This window comes from Falco peregrinus, chromosome 7 (genome assembly GCF_023634155.1).
Source record: "Falco peregrinus isolate bFalPer1 chromosome 7, bFalPer1.pri, whole genome shotgun sequence".
Classification (NCBI taxonomy): domain Eukaryota; kingdom Metazoa; phylum Chordata; class Aves; order Falconiformes; family Falconidae; genus Falco; species Falco peregrinus.
The window spans coordinates 20,615,540-20,638,619 of NC_073727.1; the positions used below are offsets into that span (position 1 = coordinate 20,615,540).

General features: G+C 46.2%; 1 protein-coding gene and 1 long non-coding RNA gene across 3 annotated transcripts in view; one reads left to right on the forward strand and one right to left on the reverse strand.

Moving 5' to 3' along the window:
* Positions 1–2,969, reverse strand: part of PINX1 (PIN2 (TERF1) interacting telomerase inhibitor 1) — a 60,252-nt gene extending 57,283 nt beyond the window's left edge. Inside the window, exon 1 of one of the 2 annotated variants that reach the window (XM_055810674.1) lies at positions 2,871–2,969. In XM_055810674.1, coding sequence (XP_055666649.1) covers positions 2,871–2,889 — 19 coding nt within the window. In that variant the 5' untranslated portion in view covers positions 2,890–2,969. The remainder of the gene's footprint in view (positions 1–2,870) is intronic. The other variant, XM_005244052.4, reaches the window with a different exon arrangement.
* A 117-nt stretch (positions 2,970–3,086) lies between these two features.
* LOC114014009 (uncharacterized) lies at positions 3,087–18,576 on the forward strand. Its single transcript, XR_003557334.2, has 3 exons — positions 3,087–3,411; positions 5,713–5,817; positions 16,064–18,576. It is a non-coding gene; the product is annotated as an uncharacterized LOC114014009 (long non-coding RNA).
* The last annotated feature ends 4,504 nt before the right edge of the window (positions 18,577–23,080 follow it).

Consider the following 23,080-nt stretch of genomic DNA (forward strand, 5'->3'; position numbering starts at 1 on the left):
TGACCATTTAAGAGACCTATCCTTTTCCAGCACTTTCAATCCAAGTATTTCAAACCTCTTTACCTACCACTATGGCATTAATCCTCACATTTCTGCCACATTAGCACACTCTTATTTTAAAACACAGTAAGGCAGATGCAGGAAAATAAAGAAACTTGCTTACATCTTCAGAGAAGTATTTAAGAAAGCCAGGAACAACTTCATGCCACATACAGCAACTGTAAAATCATCTCCCCTCTCCAAACAAACAACAAAAAAAAAGACTGTTTAGTCAACAATGTATCAGAAATGTTTGTTCACCAATGCCTTAAGAGTGAGAAAGGAAACAACATACGATTCTCCAGCTAAAAAATTCAGCTCAGAAGTTAACGCCAATCTTCTGGGCTTCTCATAAAATGATGCTAGAGATAGTCATGCAACTCTGGGCAAGCAGCACCATCCAGTGGAGAAAAGCGTCATTTCTTTAGATATTTCACTCAGCTACTCTAGGGTTTGAAAAATATCAATTACTAAACCCTTTCACCAAGACTAATTCTATGTCTGGAGCATGTATTTAACCATCATTTTCTGAAAGTTCCCTATCAGTTCCCACCCAAACCCCTGCTGTGTGCCCACATACGGTGATAATAATAAACATGTTAAATTTCTCCAATAAATGGAAAAACATATACTGCCCACAGAATGGATCTTATTTTTAAACAAACTATTAGGCTCATCATTAACAGACACTTCCCCCGCCCCCGATAAGCACCAATAAGGCAGACAGGTAATTACAGTTTATTAAAGTTTAAAAAAGTTAAAAATAAGTGAAAAATAAAAGCTAACTCTTTTGGCTATTTCTGCAATTGATACATTTTTAAAATTCAAACTACAGAAGCACAGAACGATCCAAGTTTTTCTTTTCTCTGTACGGTTCACAGCATCACAAAAGTCGGAAGGACCTCTCAAGACCATCTGCTTCAACTCCCTGCTCAAGCAGGTTGTCAAGTCTGTGTCTAGTCTGCTTCTGATTATCTCCACAGACTGATACCCCACAGCCTCCCTGAACAACCTGCTCCAGTGTTTGGCCATTCTCACAGTGAAAAGGTGACTGAATTTCTTGTGCTTCAGTCTGCACTCACCACTTCTTGCCCTGTCACTGAGTACTGCCGAGCAGTCACTTTAAGTCCCTAAAATGCATGTGCTTTCACAGCTGTAATAACACCAGTTAAACCCCTCCCAACTCTTTCTAGGATGAATATTCATTAGAGCATCAGAACTTGATCTGGAGCTGCAAACAAAAGTACTTGTGTAACATGGCTTCACAATTCTAACTGCAGATGACGGTGATGAACAAAGGCATGCAACTCTGCAGAAGTGGCTCTCAGCAACTAGACTGTTTTGAAGGCATTTGATTTTAGAATTCACTACATACAGAAGCTATATTAACACACTGCCCAGAGAAATGACACATGCCCCATCCCTGGGAACATTCAAGGAGAGGCTGGAGGGGGCTCTGAGCAACCTGATCCAGTTGAAGATGTCCCTGTCTGTGGCAGGGGGGGTGGACTAGATGGCCTTTAAAGGTCCCTTCCCACGCAAACCATTCGATCATTACTGATATGTATACTGTCCAATTAAAATACTTAACAAATTCTGAAAAAAGGGGGACCAACAAAGTTTACATCTAAAATACTTAGAAAATGACATTTGTAAATGCAATTTTATTTTCCTCAATTCCCACCTGTATTTTCCACTGGAAATCATATTTTAATTAGTCATTAAACTCAAGTCCATCTTTCCTGTAGTCAAGCAAACAAATTAATTAGACCTTGTGCTCTCATGTTAAGGGTGACCCGACACCACCAGTAAACTTACTAAAACTACCAAACGATATTAACAATACTCAGAAGTATATTAGTCTTGTTATATAAAACCATACAGTTGAGAAGTTTAGTCTTTCTACTCATATACAGTTTTACACATACTAGAAAAGGCTACTTTACAGGAATGCATCTTTAACTTGGAAGAGAAGGCCCCACTTTGGCCAGCCCTGAGAGTGTTCTGTTTTCTCAGAACTTTACCTGAGAAAGAGTTTCTCTTTCTCTATTCATCCAATGCTTCATTCAATTCTTTTACGTATGGGGAGCCCAAGCCTCCAGTCATCTCAGAGGCAGGAGTGAAGCTCTCTTTGATTCCAGTATCAGGAAAAGATTAAACAAAATTACAGGGCTGCATATAATAAGATCTTCAAAAATTATTTACTGAGCAACACATTTACACAAAGGGTGTAAGACAACCACGTAGCCTTACCCTGAGTTCTCCCCAGCAGTTCAGCGGATTTACTTGCTTTTTCTGAAGCACCTGCCCAAAGACCCTCACGTCCCATCCTCAATTTCCCCCACCCAGAATTCAGCTGTTCTCCAAAGGTCCCTGTACACACAGGAGGGCGCGCGAAGCCCAAACGCTAACCCTGGGTGCGACCAGAAGACCAACACCCGCACCCACACGAGCCCTGCCTGACTGACACACAGCCCCGGCCCCCCGGCCCAGCCCCGGTACAAGGTTTCAGGGTATCTGTCCTCTAACACCCCGCCGCACAGACGGCGCCGAAAGGAAATACCGGCCCTAAAGGGGCCTGACAGACATCCCTGCAGCGTCCGCCCCAGGCAGGGAAGCGACGAAGCCTCGGAAACGCGTACCCCCAGCAGCGCAGGGCCCGCCCGCGCCCGCCCCGGCGCCCTCGGGAAGAACAACGAGGGCGGTGGGGAGGGCCTGAGGGAGCACCCAGCCCACCCCCCAGAATAACGGCTGCTCCCCGGACCCCGCTCTCCGGGGCATGGCCCTGAACCCCCCTGGCCCGGCTCCTCCCCACAGAGTACAGCACTCACGCTCCGCCAGCATCGCCATCTTGAGGGCCTCCCACCCTCCGCGGCGCGTAGCGAAGAGCCACGGTCGCGCCCCTACTCCGAGGGGCCTTTTGTGAACTTGGGCGCAGAAAAAGGTGTCGAAGGAATTGCCTAATCAAAAAGTCTGGAAGCAGGCGAGCGCAGCGGGCACCCAAGTGGAAACAGAGGGTGTAAACCTGTAAAAATTCTACCTAAAGCTGTCAAAGGACGTGTCGGGCGGTGTATCGCCCGTTCCCGCGCGGTTCCTGGAGGATATCCGACGGGCACTTCGGCCAGCAGCCGACCAGCGCAGGCGCCGCTGCCTCCTCAGGGAAGGCGCCTGCTCCCGCGTGGCCTCTCCCGGGGTTTCGGGGCTGCCCCGGAGCTATTAAAGCCGCTCCTAAACCCGCTGTGGGCGGGTAGCAGGGCTCACAGGTGGAGCCCGCCCTGAGGTGCAGGGGAATGGGGCGATCAGTGCTTGCTGTGGCCTCGGGGGTGGGGGGTTAAAAATAACGGGGCACGGGTAGCCTGAATCCTCGCTGGGGTAAGCAATGAACGTCCCTGCATTTCCCTAATTCTGTTCCTGGCGTGGGATGGAAGAGTGTTGGGCGTTGGGGGACCTCAGGCGCCTTGTGGGCCTCTGCCTGCCCTCTTAAAATAAAGCTGAACTTGTCATTGGCGTGCTCCAGGGCAGCTCTTGGTGTATAACTGCACAGCAATGTCAGCAGCAACTTGTACCTTCCTCGGGCATGTTGCATCTTTATTTGCCTTTTCAAGATTTTTTTAAAGATTATGTGATGAACCCAGATCTTCCTATAATATCAGCTCAATGCTTCCTGTCTTACCTTAGATGTGAAAAAAAGAGAGTCTTTTCAATTCTGCCACAAATTTTATGTACTTGAAGACTGAACACAACCCCTCCTTCATATTCACTTGCTGAATCAAACCAGCACTATTTAGTAGTTGTGTTCCAGCTCATGTATTTGAAAAGAACCCTTGGTCATTCATGTTTTCTGGGTTTATTAGCCACTCTTAAGTTGTTGTATTTGAAGTATAGCACCCAAAACATGACAAGTGATGCTGCTGAGTTCTTCAGAGTGCATAACTGGAGTTGTAGGCTGCTTCCTCTCTCCTCTCTGGCTATATTTGGTATCTGAGTGCAATATTTTGTTCTCTAACCTCCATATTCCCTTCAGAGAAGTGCTACATAGGGGTTGGTGTTTGTGGACTGTTACTCCTGTCTTTTGCCCTTACTGAATCAGTACTTCTGCCTTTCCATTTTTTTTGTATTATTCTGAATTGTAGACCTTTGTTGTCTGCTGTCTCTCTCCCAGTTGGAATCACCTGCAAGTGTCATGAGCGTACTCTGCACCTTCAGTTGGGTTAATGGGAGTATTGACTCCTACCAGGATTGGAGCATGTTGCCCACCACTCACTCTTCATCCATCCTTCCATTTGGATGGCAACTGGATTACAGCTCCCCCGTCCAGCTTTTCAAACTGCTTTGCTTTTTGATTTAGATTACATTTCCCTATTTGCTTATGAGAACACTGTGCAAGACAGTTTCTAAAGACTTTGTAGACAGAGAAAACAGAAATGATAACCGTGTCTTCTTCCTCCATAAGACCCATTCTGTCAGTTAGCAAAGCTGTAGTGATACGATGGAGCTTGGTCTTGGCTAGTTATAAACATACAAATAGCTTGTGATTAGGTTTGGGTTTTTTTTAAATAGTTTCTATTCAGTTCCTATTGAACTGGTTGCTCTGACTGCCCACTTCCTCCTTTAAAGAAGGTTATCAAGCTGCTCCTTTCGTAGTCTTCTAAGCTCACATACAGCCATTGGAAATTGTCACAGTGTATGTTCTCACCAGAGTTTTTTTGCCAGTTCTCTGTGTACTTTCAGGTGACATTCATCAGGCTTAACTGACATGAAAACAGATATATGCTTCCCAGTCCCTCACTACTTGGGAGAGTGATCTTTTCCCTTTGCCTCCCTCTTTAATTGTGTTAGCCACTTGATTGCATCAAGTCCTTTGAGTGAAGACTGAAAGGATGAATCATGCCCTGCTCCCTCTGCTGTGTAGTGCATCAGCCTTGCCTTTGGTCTTGCTTTTATGCCTGCTGTGCTATATAAAGCTTTGCAACTTCAGGTTTTACCCCATTCAATGCCTTGACTTTGTTTATTCTCTCTTACGCTTATACTATATGTCTGTATGCACTCTGCATAAGGTGGCCTTACATTTATATCTTGTGTCCTGGCTTGCAGCTCGGTGTTATGCACTACTTAGAGTCAGGTTAAGGAATTACTCTCTTTAATTCATAAACCACACTTCTGAGAGACTGCCTGGTAATTCTGTGAGCTTACTGAAGTCTACCTGAAATCTGTCAATATTTTTTGGCTCCTCTCCTTCTTTAGGAAGAGGGACCATCATTTGAACCTGGAAATAACCAGGTATGTGGAAGATATGTCTTTCACTTAACGTTTTCCTGCTGGAGGAAATCCCTGGAGATCAGAATCAACCCTAGAAGAGCCTTCTTCCTGTTTTATTTTTTCCTGTTCTCACAAAATTCTTATACAGCAGAGACCTGCTTGGACAGTCTAGAACAGGGCCCACCTCACCTCTCTTAACTACATATAAAGCAGGCCTGTAACCTGAATTCCTGGTTCCATCTTTCCTCTGACCCAGAGGGAGTTTAGATACCCAGCTGATTATGTGGATAGCTCTAGTTGAATCCCATCAGCCCTGCTCTCTTCCTAAGGGAGGACAGGCCGGATGAGCTCTCATGCCACCCCCAGCTCTGTGATTCTGTTAGTTCTCAATCTGACACCTCGTCTGCTTTCCAGTGCTTGCAGGTCACCCACCCACCAGGATCCTCCTCCCCTTTCATCACCACCCAGGGATTCTCAGCAGTGGCCCCTCTTTGCTGTCTTTTGGATCTGAAATACAAGGTGACGTGTCCTCCCCTCCATCAACCTTCTACCTGTGTCTCCCGCACAAAGTACTCTTCCTGGCAGTAATAGCCGTTTGTGTGAATTATCCCCTCTGAGGCCTCTAGTATGTCAACTAGACTGTACTGTCATCCGTGCATTAAGTGTTGGAATGGTCACTTACTTGTGTGAGCCGTTTCACACCAGCCAAATTCTGCTTCCATGTTTGATTCTGGAGAGGTGTTAAGTCTTCTAGTTGGGAACTGAGTGTAGTATTTGGTCGCTCCAATAGGTAGCAGCATTACACGCATTTGAATCAGCTTTGGGGTGCTATAAAGACATCACTGAAGGTGGAAGATTGGAAGTAATTTCTGTTAAAGGATGCCTTGAGGTTGAGATTTGTTTCTTGTTTGATTATGAAACTTAATATTTGACTGCATCAGAGCACTTCTTCTTCCAAAGTTGTCTTACTCCCCTGCTTGCAAAGAATCAGAGTTCAAAATACAAACAAGATGATACCTGCTTTAGTTATTGCTGACTGTGTTTGCTTAACTGGAGGTCAAGGTCCAAATTATTCCACACAGATGTAGACACAGTTCTTCCAGATCAGTAGTTTAAGGTGCTGATCCTAAAAACATGTAAGTACATTAATGTGCACAAGGGCAGTGAAATTAGGCAATATGCACAAAAGGGGAAGGTTCCATCCAGGGGCAATTACTGATTTTCACAATTACATACCTGAGTAAATGCTGGTGTCACAGGAAAAAAGCCCAGATGCATGCATATATATGTATGTTTGTATATATATTTTCCTCCAAGAGAAAGAACAGCTGATATGGGTGATTATAGCCCTCTAAGAAGATACCCTGGAATCCTATTTCCAGTGAGCTTGAAGTGGTTGAAACGTAGCTCTTATTTGAAAAGTAAAGCAATAAAGATGCCTGGTGGGCATTATGTTCAGAGTTCTCCAGTGATTCCTCCCAAGGGTCTTACTTGAAAGGAGGTGTTTCCTGACAGCCAGCACTGCAAAGATCATTCAGGGCTCGGAGATCTGAGCAGGGCATCTTCCTCCTGGCACATTGTTATCGATTGCACGGTGGCTGCAGCCTGCACTGTGCTGTCATTGTGAGCTCCAGAGTCCCCACAGGCTTTGGGGAATTCTTTTGATGCCACTCGCAGGTTGAAGTGTCTAGGTCTTAGGGAGAGATTCAGCTGGGATGAACAGAGCCAACAATACAGAGATATTGAAATGGCAGATAAATGAAGGAGGGTGGCGAGCGCATCTGAGCCTGATTACCCACCTTTCGGGCCCCATTCCACTCAGAGGAGACCCATGGAAGGGAGGAGGGAGTTATGTTTCCCAGCTAACGAGCAGCTGCTGTGGCCCACAAAAGGGCAGCCCTGAGTACCGACGGTCTACGCCAGCCTCTTGCTACCTGAGGACGCTGGGGTGAACATGTTATAACCCTCTTGGAGCTGATGGGGAGACGGGCACTCGCAGGTGGGGTTTAGGTACCCTGACCCTAGATGCCAGCAAGAGATGCCTAGATCTTAATGTATCACCCTGAGTAACAATGCGTAAGAAACAGCGTCAGTGAAAACACCCATTTTTCTCTCTCTATGCCCCATTCAAATGCCCCATCGACAAGGGTGATGTGAGGAGGGAGAAGAGAGGCGACCAGGAAGAGACAAGTCAGGAAAAAAGTAGAAAAGCAACTAAAGAAATAGGATGTGAGTCCTGGCTGTGCAACAGGTCATTTGTGAGGCAAATCAGCCTCTCTTATGTGATAAATGGCCCGAGGCCAGACTAGAAATGCTTATTGAGCAAGTCCTGGGAGAGGCGTGATGGAAGCACTAGGGACAAGGACTGCCTGGAGACCTTAAAATGAAAAGACGGGTTTGATTCAGGACGATGATTCAAGAGAACACGTGGATTAGATGTGAGCTCTGGTATAAAGCTGTATTAGCTGAGCAGAGAAGCCGCCCATCAAGTGTCAAGCAGGGAGCAAGAGATTAACAACGTCTGACCTGTGGAGCAAAAGATGTCACAACGAGTGCCTGCAGCCAGGAGATGAGGGGTTCAAAGAACAGCTACTGGGGCAGGCGAGGAGCAGAAAGAGGCTCAAGGCAAGGTGGTTGATGTTCCTAGAAATGCTGCCATCGAAGACCTGGGCAGCAGTGTGCAGTGCCTGGCAGGGAACGCTGGAGGGAGATGGGCAAAAGAGGCAGCAGACAGAAATCCAGATAATTTTCCTTCTATCCCACAAGTACAGTACATTTCCATTATTCTTGCTATTGTTGTTATTATTTCATCAGCCTGGGCTTTATGGGAGGTGAGACTGAAGTCCCGTTGTTAGCAGTTTGTTAGCCAAACAGAGAAAGGAGGTAGGGAGCAGATGAAAGAACAGCAGCGGTTTGTGGAGAGGAAAACTGAGGCATGGGACATGATGTGAAAGTCAAGGCACTAACAGCTTGCATTTCTTGTGGAGACATTTTAAAATGTAAAAGAGTGCTAAAGAGTTGGATGCTACCGAGAGATTCAACTCACATCAGTGGACACAGAGTTTTTTTGTTATGGCTGGTATTTTGGTGATCAGATTTCCTGTCTCGGCTGTGCTGAATATGGGGGCGGAAGCATGGCTCTGAACTGCAGTCATGGCGGAGTGAAGCCAGGGTCCGGAGGGATCCAAATGGACCAGTCTGAAGAAGGTCAGGAAGCCAAAGAGTCAGAGCCAACCGGCCTCAAGGGCAAGCCAGGGTGTAATCCATGGGTAGGGTGAAGATGAGGATCCAAAGGACATGGACAGCAGCTCAGGGCTTGGGAACAGTTTGAGGCAGGTTGATTTAAAAGAGATAGGGGGAGGAAGGGTCAGAAACCATTGAGGACCAGGCTGACCTGAGAGGAGATGAGACTGGGGAGGGGGCTGGAAACCAAGACATGGAGCAGAGCTACAAGATCTATAAACTGGCCAAGAGTCTTTGCACAGATGCATTCTCAGAAACCATCAGCTATAGATAAAATCAGAAGACACAGAGCGCTACTGCCAGCAGAGACACTTTATAAATACATTGCAGGAGATGTAAGAGGAAAATGGGCCAGTCTGGGCCAGTTCTTAATGTAGATGAGATGGTAACAAGCCCATAAGGGGCATTGCCAGGAGACTGAAGGATTTGCATGTTTCTTGTTTTAGTTTTCCCCCAAATCCTGAGCCAATATTCAGTGCAATTTAACGGTGCAGGCTCGTGGGTAGGAAGAGAGGGCTGGTTTATCTACTTGGAGGTTTATAACTTGGGTAAAGCTCAGCCTGGAAACTTTAAGAAATGCCATGAAACAGTCTCTGAGCAATAATGATAATGAATGAATCATTATCGTGGGAGAAGGAGGACAGTGGTGGAGTCATGGATGAGTTACTTTGATTCCAGTCCCTGGGAAAACACTGCAGAAGCTCATACATAATTAGTTCAATATTTGGCCACTGGAGGACAGCGGAGTGATGAAAAACCACCTACATGACTCGCTGGGAACAATTCTCAACAAACCAACCTAACTTTTGTCTCTGACCAGGAAGCTGGCTTTGGTGACTAAGGTAGCAGGATTTTTCAATTAGCCAAGAGCCACAGATGCATGGTCCACACCTCAACATTGGGAGTCATTGACAGATGGTGTAGGACTGGATCTCCTCATGGTTCTGTGGCCCTGTGGTGGGACAGGTCCAGGCTGAAGCCCCAGGTATCTGACAAAGTCCCAAGGCAGCTGACAACCTCCCACACCCAAGGATGCAGACAACTCAGCAGTCTTCACAGCAGCCCCAGCTTGCTGCTGATTATGCAACAGAGCTCCCATATAGGATTTGCTCTTGGCTTTTTCCACAGACTATCTGCAACTCAAAAGAGCCCCAGGTTGTACATCCCTCAGGAAAAAAAAATCTTTAAAAAGACTTTCAGCACCATCACACATGCAGACTTACATTTCAGACAGCTTCCCCATAGCACGAGTGCTCAATGTGTCTAGTTGGTACTCTGTGAACAACCTGGTGTGGGACAGACCATCTGTTGATGTACCATGCACAGGAAGGATGCAAGAAGTGTGGAAGGCAGGATCCAAATTCAACGGATCACTTTAAAGTGGGGGAATAGCCTGAAAAAGATGAGATAGCGAGCAGTAGGATAAGACTTCAACCTGGGAAATATCATATGCAGGGAAACTGGGAATGACCAGAAGACACCAGCACTGGGGGGAAATAAAGAAGGAGGAAGGAGCAGAGCTAAAAAATAATTAATGAAATGAGAACCTGTAGTAAAATAGTGGTTCAGAAGGACCAGTTTCTTTCTGACCCGCATTATCTATGATGAAAGAGGATAATTGCTCCCTGTCTCAGAGATGGAAAAGCCATAGCTGTAACACCATTCCCCTATCTGGCAACCGCACTTAAAGAAATCGGGGATGAACCTGAGCTGGAGCAGGGAGGAGGGGAAGGGACACAACCTGATGATTAGAAAAGACAGTCTGAGGAAGAGCTTGGAGGAGCTGGACTTGTTTGGTCCAGAAATGAAAAGCATACAGGAACTCCAGTGCAGACTTCTAGGAACAAGGACAAACAATCGGTTCCCTTGTCTACCGACACCCGGAAAAACAGATATCCAACATTTAGCATGTTGGAGAATATGCAGGGTACCAGAATGCCTGGGACTGGATAAGGGGTGGTGGGACTGTCTTTTTTCATAGTGAAACTTGTCACAGATGGACTGTTCGACCTGACCACAGAATGGGGAAAGGAGCTAGGTGGCTTCTCAAAGGCTGCTCCAGTTCATCTAGTTCTCCATACCTATCACTGCATGAATCAATTTAGGAAGCCCTCTCGGAACACATCTTTCCTCAGGTCCTATGCAATGTCTTAACCACAAAACCAATCCTGTGCTATTTACTCTTCTGTAAAGTGCTGTTTACTCTTCTACAAATTAAAGTGTCCCATTTAATCCTATGAAACACTCACTTGTTTTGTTCAAACTGAGATGGGAAAGGGAATAAAAAAAAAGATTTCCTGCAGATGCTCATTCAGATTTCAAAATTAATTCCCTTCCACCATCATTGTGTTCATTTTCTGAGAAGCAGCTAGGCAGCAAATTTCATTTACACAAAACATTTGTTGCCAGCCAGGTTCAAGTATTATTCACTACACACATGAGATAAGAAGAAAATGATACTTTTGTAGATATGGGAATTGCTTCTCAGGAAGCAAGAAAAGGAGTGGGTGAGCAGCACAATGCCAATGGCTCAGTTCAGCAGGACCTACAAAAAATATTCATGATGAAATTGCTGAAATACAAAAGCATTCCTGCCCCAGATATCAAATACTTTTGGATTTGCAAATGGTTGCAAGGAAAGTTCATTGCTTTCCATGAGGAAGGGAAAATGCCAGGCCCAGTAGAGTGTGTTTGATATATTATTCATAAGAAATTATATGCTGAGAAGTAGTCAAAATCCAGCAGCAGCAATCAAGGGTCAACAGTGAAAAAAACCAAATAAATCTGCAACAGTTGTTAAACTGGTTTAATGCATCCAATTTATAGCCTGTTTTATTCATTAGCCCTGGTTGTCTGGGAAATTCTCCTGGCAGGATCGAGGTTACTTCTGAAGATTTCAGAACCAACATTACTCACAGTCTCAGCAGGGTTCAGCTTTGTAAACACAGCAGATTAGATTTAGGGCCTTTGAACAGAAATAAAGAGGGAAACCCACAAGGACATTGCTCACTTTTCAAAGTGTAGCTGCACTTTCATGGCTGACCCAGTACTGTCATTTTAGGGCTGCTTGAGCAACCACTGGAAAATAAAAGAGCACTAAAAATAGCCAACATGAGCTCATTAGCTCTTTAATTACACATTGGTTTCCCTGTCTCTCTATGTACACTTGCAACTTTGTCCTGTGATCTCACCCCTGACATTGACTGGGGAACACCAGGAGCAGCCTTGGTCTGGTGGACACTGCTACAATTCACTGCCAGTCCATCCTGCTGGCCTTCCCTTTCCCCCACTGGAAAAATGGGATTCCCCTATGAAGCCCATTATAAGACAAGCATCAAAGAGCAGAAAATGCTGGGAAAACAGGGCGGGAAGTGACAGTAACAGCCTCTGAAGGGCTCAGAGCTTGTCCCGGTATGTGAAATCCAGGTGTGCCTTCAACAGAAAGCGTGCGTTGAAGAAGCAGCCATGAGTCAAGCTGAACAGGCACCCCTGAAGCTCAGGCTGCAGCAGTGCCCTCATTACCAGGGACAACTCAAGTTTTAAATGCAATTCAACAGGTATGGCTGAATAATGTATCTGTAACGTATTCCATAATCCTGGACCATAGGACTGTCTACACAAAGGTGACCCTCTAGACTGGGCAAGGAGTCGGGTGTGTGTAGGATGTGTTCTGGTACATCATTTAGACTTACTAATGGCACCAGTGCTGCTAAACTAACCTTGGTTCAGGTTCTGGGAAGTTTTCCCCACTGGTTAATTGTCAGCATGGACCTTGTCCTGCTTTTGACCCAGACCAGCCAGCACTGATTTTCCTGAGCACACTTCAGGGGTCAGCAAAAGCCAGGGATTATTCCCAAGAGCAATGTGGATGCAGCCGTCTTGTGGACCAGTGTGGGACAGGGGTGGTAACGCACTGAGATCTGCTGATTTCGCTACAGGCCTTGCATTTGCTGCTGGTGCCCTACATCATGAGCACCATGGCAGCCACAGGGCTCATGAGCTGCGGGACAGGCAACTCCATACAAGCATTTGTCGGTGTCACAAGGGTTGTCCCCAGGGTTTGCAGCCTGGGTTGGGCAGGTCAGAGGGAAGAGGAGAAGCATGAGTTATGCCCATCAACCAAAGCAAAGTGGCAGTGCATTTTTCTGCAGAGGGAGTCCTCCTAAAAATGCAGGAATGCAACTCCAGGCTCAGCTACCCAGGGACACTTGTCAAAGTGCGTCTGGATAAACCAAGTGCTTCTCTGTGTGTGGAGGTTAGACCCAGCCTCATCGTTCCTATGCTGGGGTATCACTGGAGTTGCCTGAATCAAGACCTCTGTCATCCTACCAGCTTTTCTGTTTGCAGCGCTGACACAGGAGCCTCCTGTTTACCACCATTCCCTCTCATCTCACAACTGCTTTTACGGTTGGATGCGATGATCTTAAAGGTCTTTTCCAGCCTAAATGATTTTATGGTTCTGTGACATGATTCTATGCTCTATTGTGAGGCTCATTGCTGCAGGATGCTATGGAAAGGATACAGGGGTTGAGAAAGGGTCAGGCACATTGCTGAAGGGTGCCATTAAACACAATGGTCCAGCTGCTACTTCCTGCTCAGGAAGCCCTTAAAGACATGATTACAGCAGACAAAGAGATGTGCAAGACAGAAAGATCACTCCAGATTTGCCAAGAGTCTTACACTTTTTCCTGCATATCAGCTTTTGGCCTCTGTCTCAGGCCATGCGCTGGGCGAGGTAGACCTTCAAATTTGATTTAACATGGTCATTCTTTTCAAATGTTACCGAGTGCAGGTTAATGGTGCTTTTTGTGGAACCCAAAGACCACAAACCCATTGTTTTCACAGTGTATTTGGCTGCTTGGGTCCATGGTGCTGCTCACTTCATCTGCAGATGCTCTGCTCCTGCTGTGTACCTTAGTGGGGTGACAAGCTGGGATACAACAGCATCTCTGAGCTACAACAGGATAAATAAAACATATGACTGAATGATCTTATGTTCTTGTGGCTTCCTGAGCAATCAGGAAACACTCAGTACACCATGACAACATGGTCATGGTCATTTCTGTTTTGTTCACGCTAAACTTTTTAATTTCCACATGCTCCTTGTAAAACAGGAGCTGTGCTGGAGCTTGCGTTTGTTCACTGATTGTAGAGTCAATGACCCAGGGAATGTATCCTGGCACACGTAGCCCACAGACGCATTCAAATCCACATCTAGCGCAAACAGCAGTACTAATAGTGCTTGTAAATATCATTGTTTGCTTAACGTTCTCTGAAGCACTTGGGAAAGTGCTCTGCTTGAAAAGAAAAACTCAGCACTCGGTCCCAGCTTGTTCTACAGAAAGAGAGAGATTGTTACAGAGGTAAAATGCACATGCACACATGATCAGATATTTTGTGAAGTTGTAGACAAGGAGTTGGAAAAATCAGTTTAACCTGCTGAAGTGTACCTCTAATAAACCCTGCAACGGTGCCTACCTTCCCAGTGGCACTCAGAAAGCAGGTGCTGCCAGGTCAGGACAGCATCAATGCTACCTAAGCCAGTCTTCCTGAAGCATGTCTAACCCTTTCCTCATCTCCACTTGTGAATGCTCAGCTCCCACCCAGATTACCTACGCAGTGTCGACTTATCCTGCCAGGAGAAAATTTCTCCTGGTGTTTCACCTCATGCTCCTTTTCAGCCTTAAGTCCGTTTGTTCACCTTTTCCTTACCGGTTTGTTTGCTAGGCTGTTTATCTTATCACAGGAGGATCTCTAAGCCACTCTTGTGCCAGGCATGGCATAAACACAGTGATCTTCAGTTAAACAATGTTTTCATGGCGCGGTACTTCTCTCTGTGAAAATAAAGGTGCTGGCGCCTGGTCCCTGTATCTCTACTCCAATTTGCATGGTTTCAACCGAGACCAATTAGCCTTGGTTTCTAGATGTGGTTTCAACCTGGGCCAAGTAGCACTGAGCCAAACCTACCCCAGGTGCTACTAAGGAGTTAGTACAGGTCATGGGTCAGCCCCAGCATGCATTTTGAGTATGGCCATGTTGACTGTCTCCATGGGTCCGTGGGCATATGTGCCTTAGCTCCTATGAAAGAAGCTACTTCCAAACCTTCCTACTGAACCACAGACTGGGAAAGTCTCCAGAAGATTTGCATTGAAAACCTGATCTAGGTGTATGCAAGTTCTTCATACCTTGTACTGTAACGTGGCAGGAGTCCGCTCTGCAGGCAGATGGGGAACAGCACAAAAAGCAGTCAGGTTGTAGACTGAGTTGAAGTTGTCCTCTCCAGGAGTCAGTTGTTAGTAGCAACTCAGGGAAAAGCATTAAGGAAACTGTTAAAAGGTAACGTTGGCAGGTTGATGAAAAGGAACAGGGAGCCTATTTTGCCATAAGGATGTCTTGGGATCTTTCCCTTGTCCTAAGAGGAAAGATGTAATTGCTGCATAAAGCAATTTCATCACTTGTTTTTTCCCCACCCTGCTAGGTGAAAGAAGGTCTTTCTGGGATTGCTGCTCTGCTCTAGCCCTGATTTGGGTTAAAACCCCGTGGCATTCTTCCCTTGGCATTTATTTCTACCTCCCTTCCCAGCCTCAAAGGTGTCCTGGTTGTTTTTTTCTTCCCCTAGGTCCCTTCATAGCTTCTCCCACTGCCCTGGGATGCCTGCAGCCTCATCCCTATAACTTACTCCTCTCCCTTCTCTTCCACATCCCAGCCTCAAAGACCACATTGCTAAAGCATTTGCCCAACGCTCATGAGCCAGACTTGCAGTTGTATGCAGAGAAGTGCAGGGATCTCATTGCTTCTGACACATCTGGGGAGCTGAGAGCATGGAGGGGTAAGAAGAGATCATCCTCGCATCTCAGGGCTGATTACCCAAGCCTTAGAGAGTAGTTTGGTAGCTCCCAACCACAGCCCCATGCTGCAGCACACAGGCCATCATCCCTCTAGTCCTGGGGTAAGAAAGGAGCGGTCTGTCTCCCTTCTGCTAGAAGTGGCTTTCTGCTCCTGAAAGAACAGGTGAGGCCGCAGTGAATGAGGCACATGGTACAGTGGTCAGAAAAGCCATCACATAAACTTAGGGCAATGGTGTGAAAGTTTGTTACGAATGCCATCCCGGACACAAATCCTCCTGTGCTGGAAATTCCACCTCCCTCCTGGTAGGAAGTAGAGGAAGATGCCCCACAACAGCCAGTGTATGCTGCACCAAGTTACATCCCCCACCCCCCACCCCCCCCAAAGAAATCATCTCCCTGTATGCCTCTCCTTGGGAGAAGTCAGCTTCTCTTGGAACATAGCTTTTCTGGCTGTGACCTATTTCCCCTTACTCTAAAGGACTCTGGCACACCTGGCAACCCCCTTTGGGGAAAGCAATCTGTAAGACTCATTATTCTGTCTTAGAGTCATGATGAGGGTGGACTCCAACTGAGCAGCCTGACCTCGCTGAAGATGTCCCAGCTCATGGCAGGGGCGGAGTGGACTAGATGGCCTTTAAAGGTCCCTACTAACCCAAACCATTCTATGATTCTAGGGCTCATGATGTCTCTCCAGATGGCAGTTGCCCCATTCTTTGCAGAGAAGTGGATGCAATGTAGAAAGAGCCTGTCCTTCACTGGTTCTTAGAGACGTATGAATCACTTAGCTCAGAGAGGATAAGTTGAGTCAGAATACAGGAAGCTATCTGTAATGAGTGCCCATGCTCACCTGGTTTTCTTCCAGATGCCTCTCAATAACCCATGTGCTCTCTTCTCTGATGTCCCACAGGTGTAACATCAAGGTTGCATAGCCTCCCACCCCCTTCTCTTTCCTTTCACTATCTTCCAGACCTGCCTTCCAGTACAAGTTTGGCAGTATCCTGAAATTCAGATCCTGTCCAGAGCATCTGGGATGTTTGGTTTGAGCTACCATTGTCTGTAAGACACTTATTTTCCAACTATGTTTTCTCTGATACGCAATGAAATGCTGGACCTTCATGGATGTGTACGGCTAGCTCCGGAGTCCTGTCTGCAACAAACTACGACAGATGTGGCAGAACGAGTTACTGTCTTTGTATTATAGGGAGTTTCTTAAGATGAAGTTGATACCTTCTGGAGAAAATCACCAAGGTTTTGGGAAATCACTGTATGACAAGTTAGCTTTCCCTGTCACTTCTCAGGGGTCAGGTGTTTGACAACAGAACTGGTACCACAAAGCATTTTTGGTTTTAATGGCCTGGACAAGTTTGATGAGGAATCTTCTTGGGAGTCTGTCAGTACTAAGCATTCATTCTGCTTTGAAATACGGGGGTGGAGAAATTGCAAGTTCATATTCCCACTGTGACAAAACCCCTCTCCGGAGTGAAGTGGTGGTGGTTTCTTGAGGGGAACAGCTATGTATTTTAGTCATGGGTAATATTATCTGATTTTCCTGATAATACCCAGAAGCTATCACCAGAGATCACCACCCCACTGGGCCTCTGCAATGAGTGCCCACCCTCCCTTGTTCTTGTGCTATGCAGTCCAAGAGGTTGGCATTATGATCCTCACTAGTTATATCTATAGCAGTAAATTAAACAACTCCTCGACAGGTTTATGAGCACACGGTATGGGTAGAGTTTTGGACCAGGTCAGCTGGAAGTCCCAAATAATCTTTGGACTTGGCTCAGGAGTTAGGACAGACCATTCCCACTAAGTGGTCTGGATATGACCACCCTACTCTGAAGGCTGAAGGAGTTTGGTACCACAGACCTGGCCAGACAGAGCCTTAGAGCCGAGGATGGAGTCAGCATTTACCTCACGGTCACAAGCAGATTTGCTTTTCATGCAATACCAACCTGTACTGGTCTGCAGAGGCCTCGTGAGCAAGTCTCCTCACAACTGGCACATCCCCAGTGCCTGTAGGTAAGAGTCGCCACTGCATGACAGACCTGGGTCCGTAGGACACCTTGCATAGCCTGCTTCATTCTTGGGCTTTCTCTATGAAGTGATGGATCAAGGAGGCAGTTATTAACTGGACTAAATGTGCTTGGGTTCAGCAGGGGTTGGGTGAGGGACTCAATAGGAGGCACAAACTGAAGCCAAAAAATGGGAGCAGAGAAACCAAAGCACAGCTCATCATCATGAGGAGAGACATGTCCCTCCATGTGTGTGGTGGGTTTATGCACCATCCTGGGCAGGGCTGCGGAGGAGCAGGAGGTGACCAAGGAGGTAAATGAAGAAAATCAGGAATAGGAGTTGAATTTGGGGGGTTTGGTGGAGGAGACAGTCAACCCTTACTTACAGATTGAGTGAGTGGGGATGAGGAGCGACAGGACAGGTATCAGACATGCAGTCTCTCTGAGTAGGCTTCCCTGGGAGTCTCAGTGCAGGGACCACACCACTGCCAGAGGATGCAAACTGCTTCCCTTGCAGTGGTGCACCCGGGAGATAACCTGGAAGCGTTTAAAAAACATGTAGATGCGGCGCTTAGGGACATGCGTTAGTGGTGGGCTTGGCAGTGCTGGGTTAATGGTTGGACCTGGTGATTTTAAAGGCCTTTTCCAACCTAAATGATTCTATGGTGTGGTTGTGCCATCCCTTGTCTGGGGACTCCATAGGCAAGTTATGTCACCTAGAAACAGCAGCAATTAGCTTTCCAGCTGCATGGTAGCTTACTCTAACCCTGGACCACCCTTCCCCCAAGGTCTTCTGCTCTCTCAGGCTAACTCAACCTGTGGTTTGACCCAGCGCCCATTCGGTTTTCCTGGAGCATCCTGCTAAAGACACACTCTTGCTCTGGTTGAAAAGAAACTCAGGATTGCCAGGATCTGAAATGTTGCAGATCTGCTTTGGTTTTGTAGGCTCTGTGTCCAGTGTGGAGTAGAAAGGAAAGAATAAAAAGACACAGCACACTGCAAACATGTTATTAAAATGAACTGTTTATATTATCTCAGTTGAGTCAATACATTATAATGTATTAAAATGGAAAGGTACAAAATTGAAATAAATACTTTCTGATTCATGTATAAATCTTTTGTCAAGATGACATTTTGTTTGTTTTTTCATCAGTACATGTTTCAATAAAACATTTAAAATGACAAAGTATCATTTAAAATATGGTTCATGGAAGAAAAGGTTGAAATCAAACAACTTTTGGCTTGTTTTGGCATGAGATCTTGACACAATCTGGGTTCCCCAAAACCACGTAAATGGTGGTAAAATATAAATGCTCAAACTTATTTAAAAAAATAAACAGGCTTTACAAAACCCTCTGATCCTTGACTTAGCAACTTCTCTGTATAGTCTGCACTTACGATATATACATTCATTATTGTCCAAGGGAAGACAGCCACTGACGTTCATGTAAAGAGCTTGGTGGAGAGGCCTAACAAACAAGATGCAGCTGACTACAATTAACACGGTTGAAAAAAACTTCTGAGAGTGCAAAAAGAAAAAAAAAACAACAAAAAAAACCAAACCAGCTCAGAAATCGAAGCGTACAAATGGGACAAGGAAGAGGCAGGCGCACAAGCCCAGATCTGATGCAAAGCACGAGGCGTTTTGGCCAGGTCTAACAAAACAGCTTTTGGGCAGGACACGCCAGCGGGTCGGCTGCTTCGGCAGGCGCCTTGCATCCACCGGCAGACTGCCCCACTGCCCAGACGGGTCACTGCAGCTGCCCCCGCGGCTCCCAGGGGTATTTGTGCTCCTGGGAAAACCACCCCTGGGCACACGGGACCTTCCGCCGAGACTCCTTCCTCGATTGCGATGAAGGCGAGAGCAGTGCTAAGTGGAATATGGTGGTGTGAGCCTGGCCGGGGGGGGGGGGGGGGGGGGGGGTGGGGGCGGGGGGCAATGCGATGCTGGATGAGACGTTGCAGAGCGAGGGGTGGGGTGGGGGGGAAGTGAACAATGTGGGTTTGGGACCTTTGAGAAGAGGCAGCGGGGAATTCACTCGTAGGCAGCAGGTTTTATCAGGATCGTGGAGCAGGCTTGTTCGTGTGCTTTAGTCTCAACAGTGTGCTTATTTCTTTGTCACCGCAGCCACGGGCTGTTACGGATGGTCCCTCTAACCTTTACCATGTGCTTATTGTGCTGGGGCAATGGATGGGGCGCTGCTTGGGGCGGGATGTGAAAGCGTGGACTTCCCTGCTGGGTAATGGTGACTTTTGCCAAATTTCAGTATTCCAGGAACTTTTCAAGTCTCACCCAAAAGGGGAAAAGAAACAGAGTCACATTAAAAATAGTATTAAAGAGAATCTTCCTGCCAATCTCTAGGGAAAACTTCTCAATGTACACGTTCCGCGGGCTGTATTGCTGCCAGTGAGTTAAACTGCATAAACTGAAGAGTGGATTTTCTTTGCAGGTTGTTTTTAAGGCAGTAGAAGATTTTCTCACCTCGGAAAGGAAGTGCAGCCCCATCCCAGCTCGGTGGAAGAGCAGGCAGGACTTGAGGCGGTGCTGCCTGTGCTGTTCTTCTGGATGCTCTACAGGCTGATGGGGACCGACTCCTCTTGGGTACCTGGTTGTTCCCATCCTGCGAGGGAGGATCTCATGGCATGAGCTGTTTGCAATGCTCTGAATGCTGCTGCAGGCACAGGGCTCCCCTATCAAAGGCAATCCCATTGCAAAGAGAGCCCTGTGAGGTTTGGGACCTGTGAGCTAGAGAGTCAAGGGATGTGAAGGGCATTGTTTGGAAAAATTGTTTTCTTTCCCACCCCACCAAAACCCCGTGCATCTCAGTTAAATCTTCTTGGAAAATGCCAGCTTCAAGCTGTTTCCTGTTGAAAAATACCACAGCCGTGGGGAAATTAAGGATGTGATTTGAGGCTTTTGGTTGTCTTCTCTGACATTTTCATTTGGGTTTTTTCATTTCTGAACAGCTTTTAATTTCAAAATGCAGAGTAACTTATAAAAAAAAAGGAGGGTGCAAAAGGGAAAGATCAAAAAAATCCCCCTCCAAGATACCAAAACTGTTTTTGTTGGCATATACATTGTTTTGCATATTTTTGTTTCATGTTTGCTGTTAGCCTTGAGGTTTCCATGTGGGTTGGAAAAACAAATTCACAGAAGTTCTTAAGGGATGGAACAGTTCTTTCCTATCCATCTCCCCTGTGCAGAAAACTTGATTCACTTTAGCTAAAGCTCTTCCCTCCTGCATTTTTGAGTGTGTGACTCAGGTTTCAAAGGCAAAGGAAGCAGAAGTTCTCTAAGTACTGCTTTGCAGTGAGGGGGACCCACTCGAAGCTGCTCCAAGAATTTCTGTGCACAGGTGTGGGTGAAAGAGAATCCATCCTACTGTTTTCCCTTAACTGAATTTGTGTGGTGCACCAGAAGGGCCTTTTGTGGGCTCCTTTTCCACCTCTGGGAGGATAATTGCACTTTTTTCTTTGGGTTGTTTTTACCATTTTCTGTCCTAATCCAATCTTCTTGCAGCTTTCAAAAGCCCACTTCATTGGGGGCCCTTAGATTACTGGCTTTCCTGAAGGAAGCAGCAGAAACTCCTGCACTTGAACAGAATGGTTTTCATTCTGTTAACTGTTCATTCGGGTTAAGATGAAGCTCAGGTAAAATAGCATCTTCCACTGACTACAGGTTAGGCTAGGAATGTGACGAAGTTTTCCTCTCCTCCGGTGCCAGTTGCTGGGATTCATGTAATAAATCCTGCTAGAGCCCGAATGCATTGACTGAAGTGTGTATGGTCAAGGAGAGTCTGTGTGCATCAAGGTACTAAACTTCTATCAAAGCAGAGAAATTATTTTAAAATTACTTGTTGGTTTGGTTTTTTGCACATCCTTTCAAATAGCCTCCAGCAAACATTTCCCTGGGTGTTCCTGTGGTGCAGTAGGGCAGCCTGGACTGTTACAGAAAGCACTGGCATCTCATATGCAGATAAAATGTGCACTTGCATGAATCTCCAGTGATACTTGCAATCCAAAGAGACCGAGTGCTCATGGTGGCAAAGAGATTGATGAGGTGGTTGTTGGAGGCTTGGGACAGTAGAGCAAAACCCCCTTTGCCCACGGTTGTGTTGGTAATTTCAGCTACCTCAGGAGTAAGCGCAGCGCCTCCCGTCTCTGATCTTCTCCACATGTCATACCCAGCCTTGCCTGCGGGGAGTCGATGTAAATGCCCCAAACCTTGGCATCAGGGGAAAGCAATGAATAAAACCCAGAACAGCGCTGACCTCTGCCAACACTGATCTCAAGAAATTTGTACAGGGAATGCTGATGAGCTAATCTATGAACAGTGGGCATTTCTACCCCACCTTCCAGGCAAGGGTCTCAGTAACAGAGCCTCACAACACCCCTGTGAGGTAGATACTATTATACCTGGGTGGGTAAACTGAGGCACACATAGACAAAGTAGAGAGCAAGTGTGAGGAAAAGCTACGACAAGGATCCAGTGATCCTTGATGCCAGCCTGTTGCTCTGAGTAGCATTTCCTCTCTGAAGAAGAAGGTACATGGCTGTCTGCCGGAAGGTGGGAGAGACAGACCAATGAGCTCCTGGGACAGTGTATCAACACTCATTTTCCTGGTTCATGTCCAGGGTTCAGCTTGTTAACGACCAAAAAAAGGACACTGGGCATAACACCAATGAAAGAGATAATCCAGAAGAGGTAAGAAACCACATCAAGAGTGGGACACGAACGAAAGCACCACCAAAAGGTAGCTCCAAAGGGACATCTGTGGGCCCTTCACAAGAACACCCTCAACTGAACTTTGAAACTATGACGGAAAGACCAAAGGGATTTGCTTTCACAGATCCAGTGGCTTCCAGTGAACCTTCTACCTACTCATCTCACAAGAAAGAAAGAGTGAAGGAAGGAAAGAAGGAAAGGCAGAAAGACAAAGAGGGATAAGGGGGGGGGGGGGGGGGGGAGAAAGAGAAAGAAAGAGAAAGAGAAAGAAAGAGAAAGAGAAAGAAAGAGGAAGAGAAATATAAAGAAAAAGGAAGGAAGGAAGGTAGATAAAAGGAAGAAAAAAGGAAGAATAAAGGAAGAGAGAAATAAAAAGAAAGAAAAAACACATGTATAGCCACAGTTTTCCCTTTTTGCCATCAGCCCCTGCTGGGACAGAGCAAAGAGGGTATTTTCCCTTCCAATATTCTGCAAAGTGCTGCTAGACAGAGAAAATACAGGGCAGACTGTCCCATGCAGAAGGTTTTTGGGAGATAGCACCTGATGCAAAGTTTGCTACAATAAGTTGGTTATTCTTTATTGCGTTGGAAATAAAACAGTCATGTAAAGTCCTGCATAAATCCACAGCTCTGGCCTGCAAAATCTCAGCCTCACCTTGACTTTGCTGAATGTTTTCAGGGTTTAAGGCTTGAGATGTTTGATTTAGTTTTATCTTATTTCAATGCTGAAAATTAAAGCTGGTCATGAGATTGTCTTAGGGGCAGGAAGGGGAAAGTCTGTCTATACAGAGAGATTCTTCTAATGGGTTGCTAGTGAGGGTGAGGTTAGAAGGTGAGTGAAGCAGTGTGCCCAGCTTGCAAACCAGTGTAATATTTTTTAAGAGGATTTTTATCTAACCCCAAAACATGCTCCCACTGAGCAAATCAAAGCTTGGTAGGCAACTAGAAGAT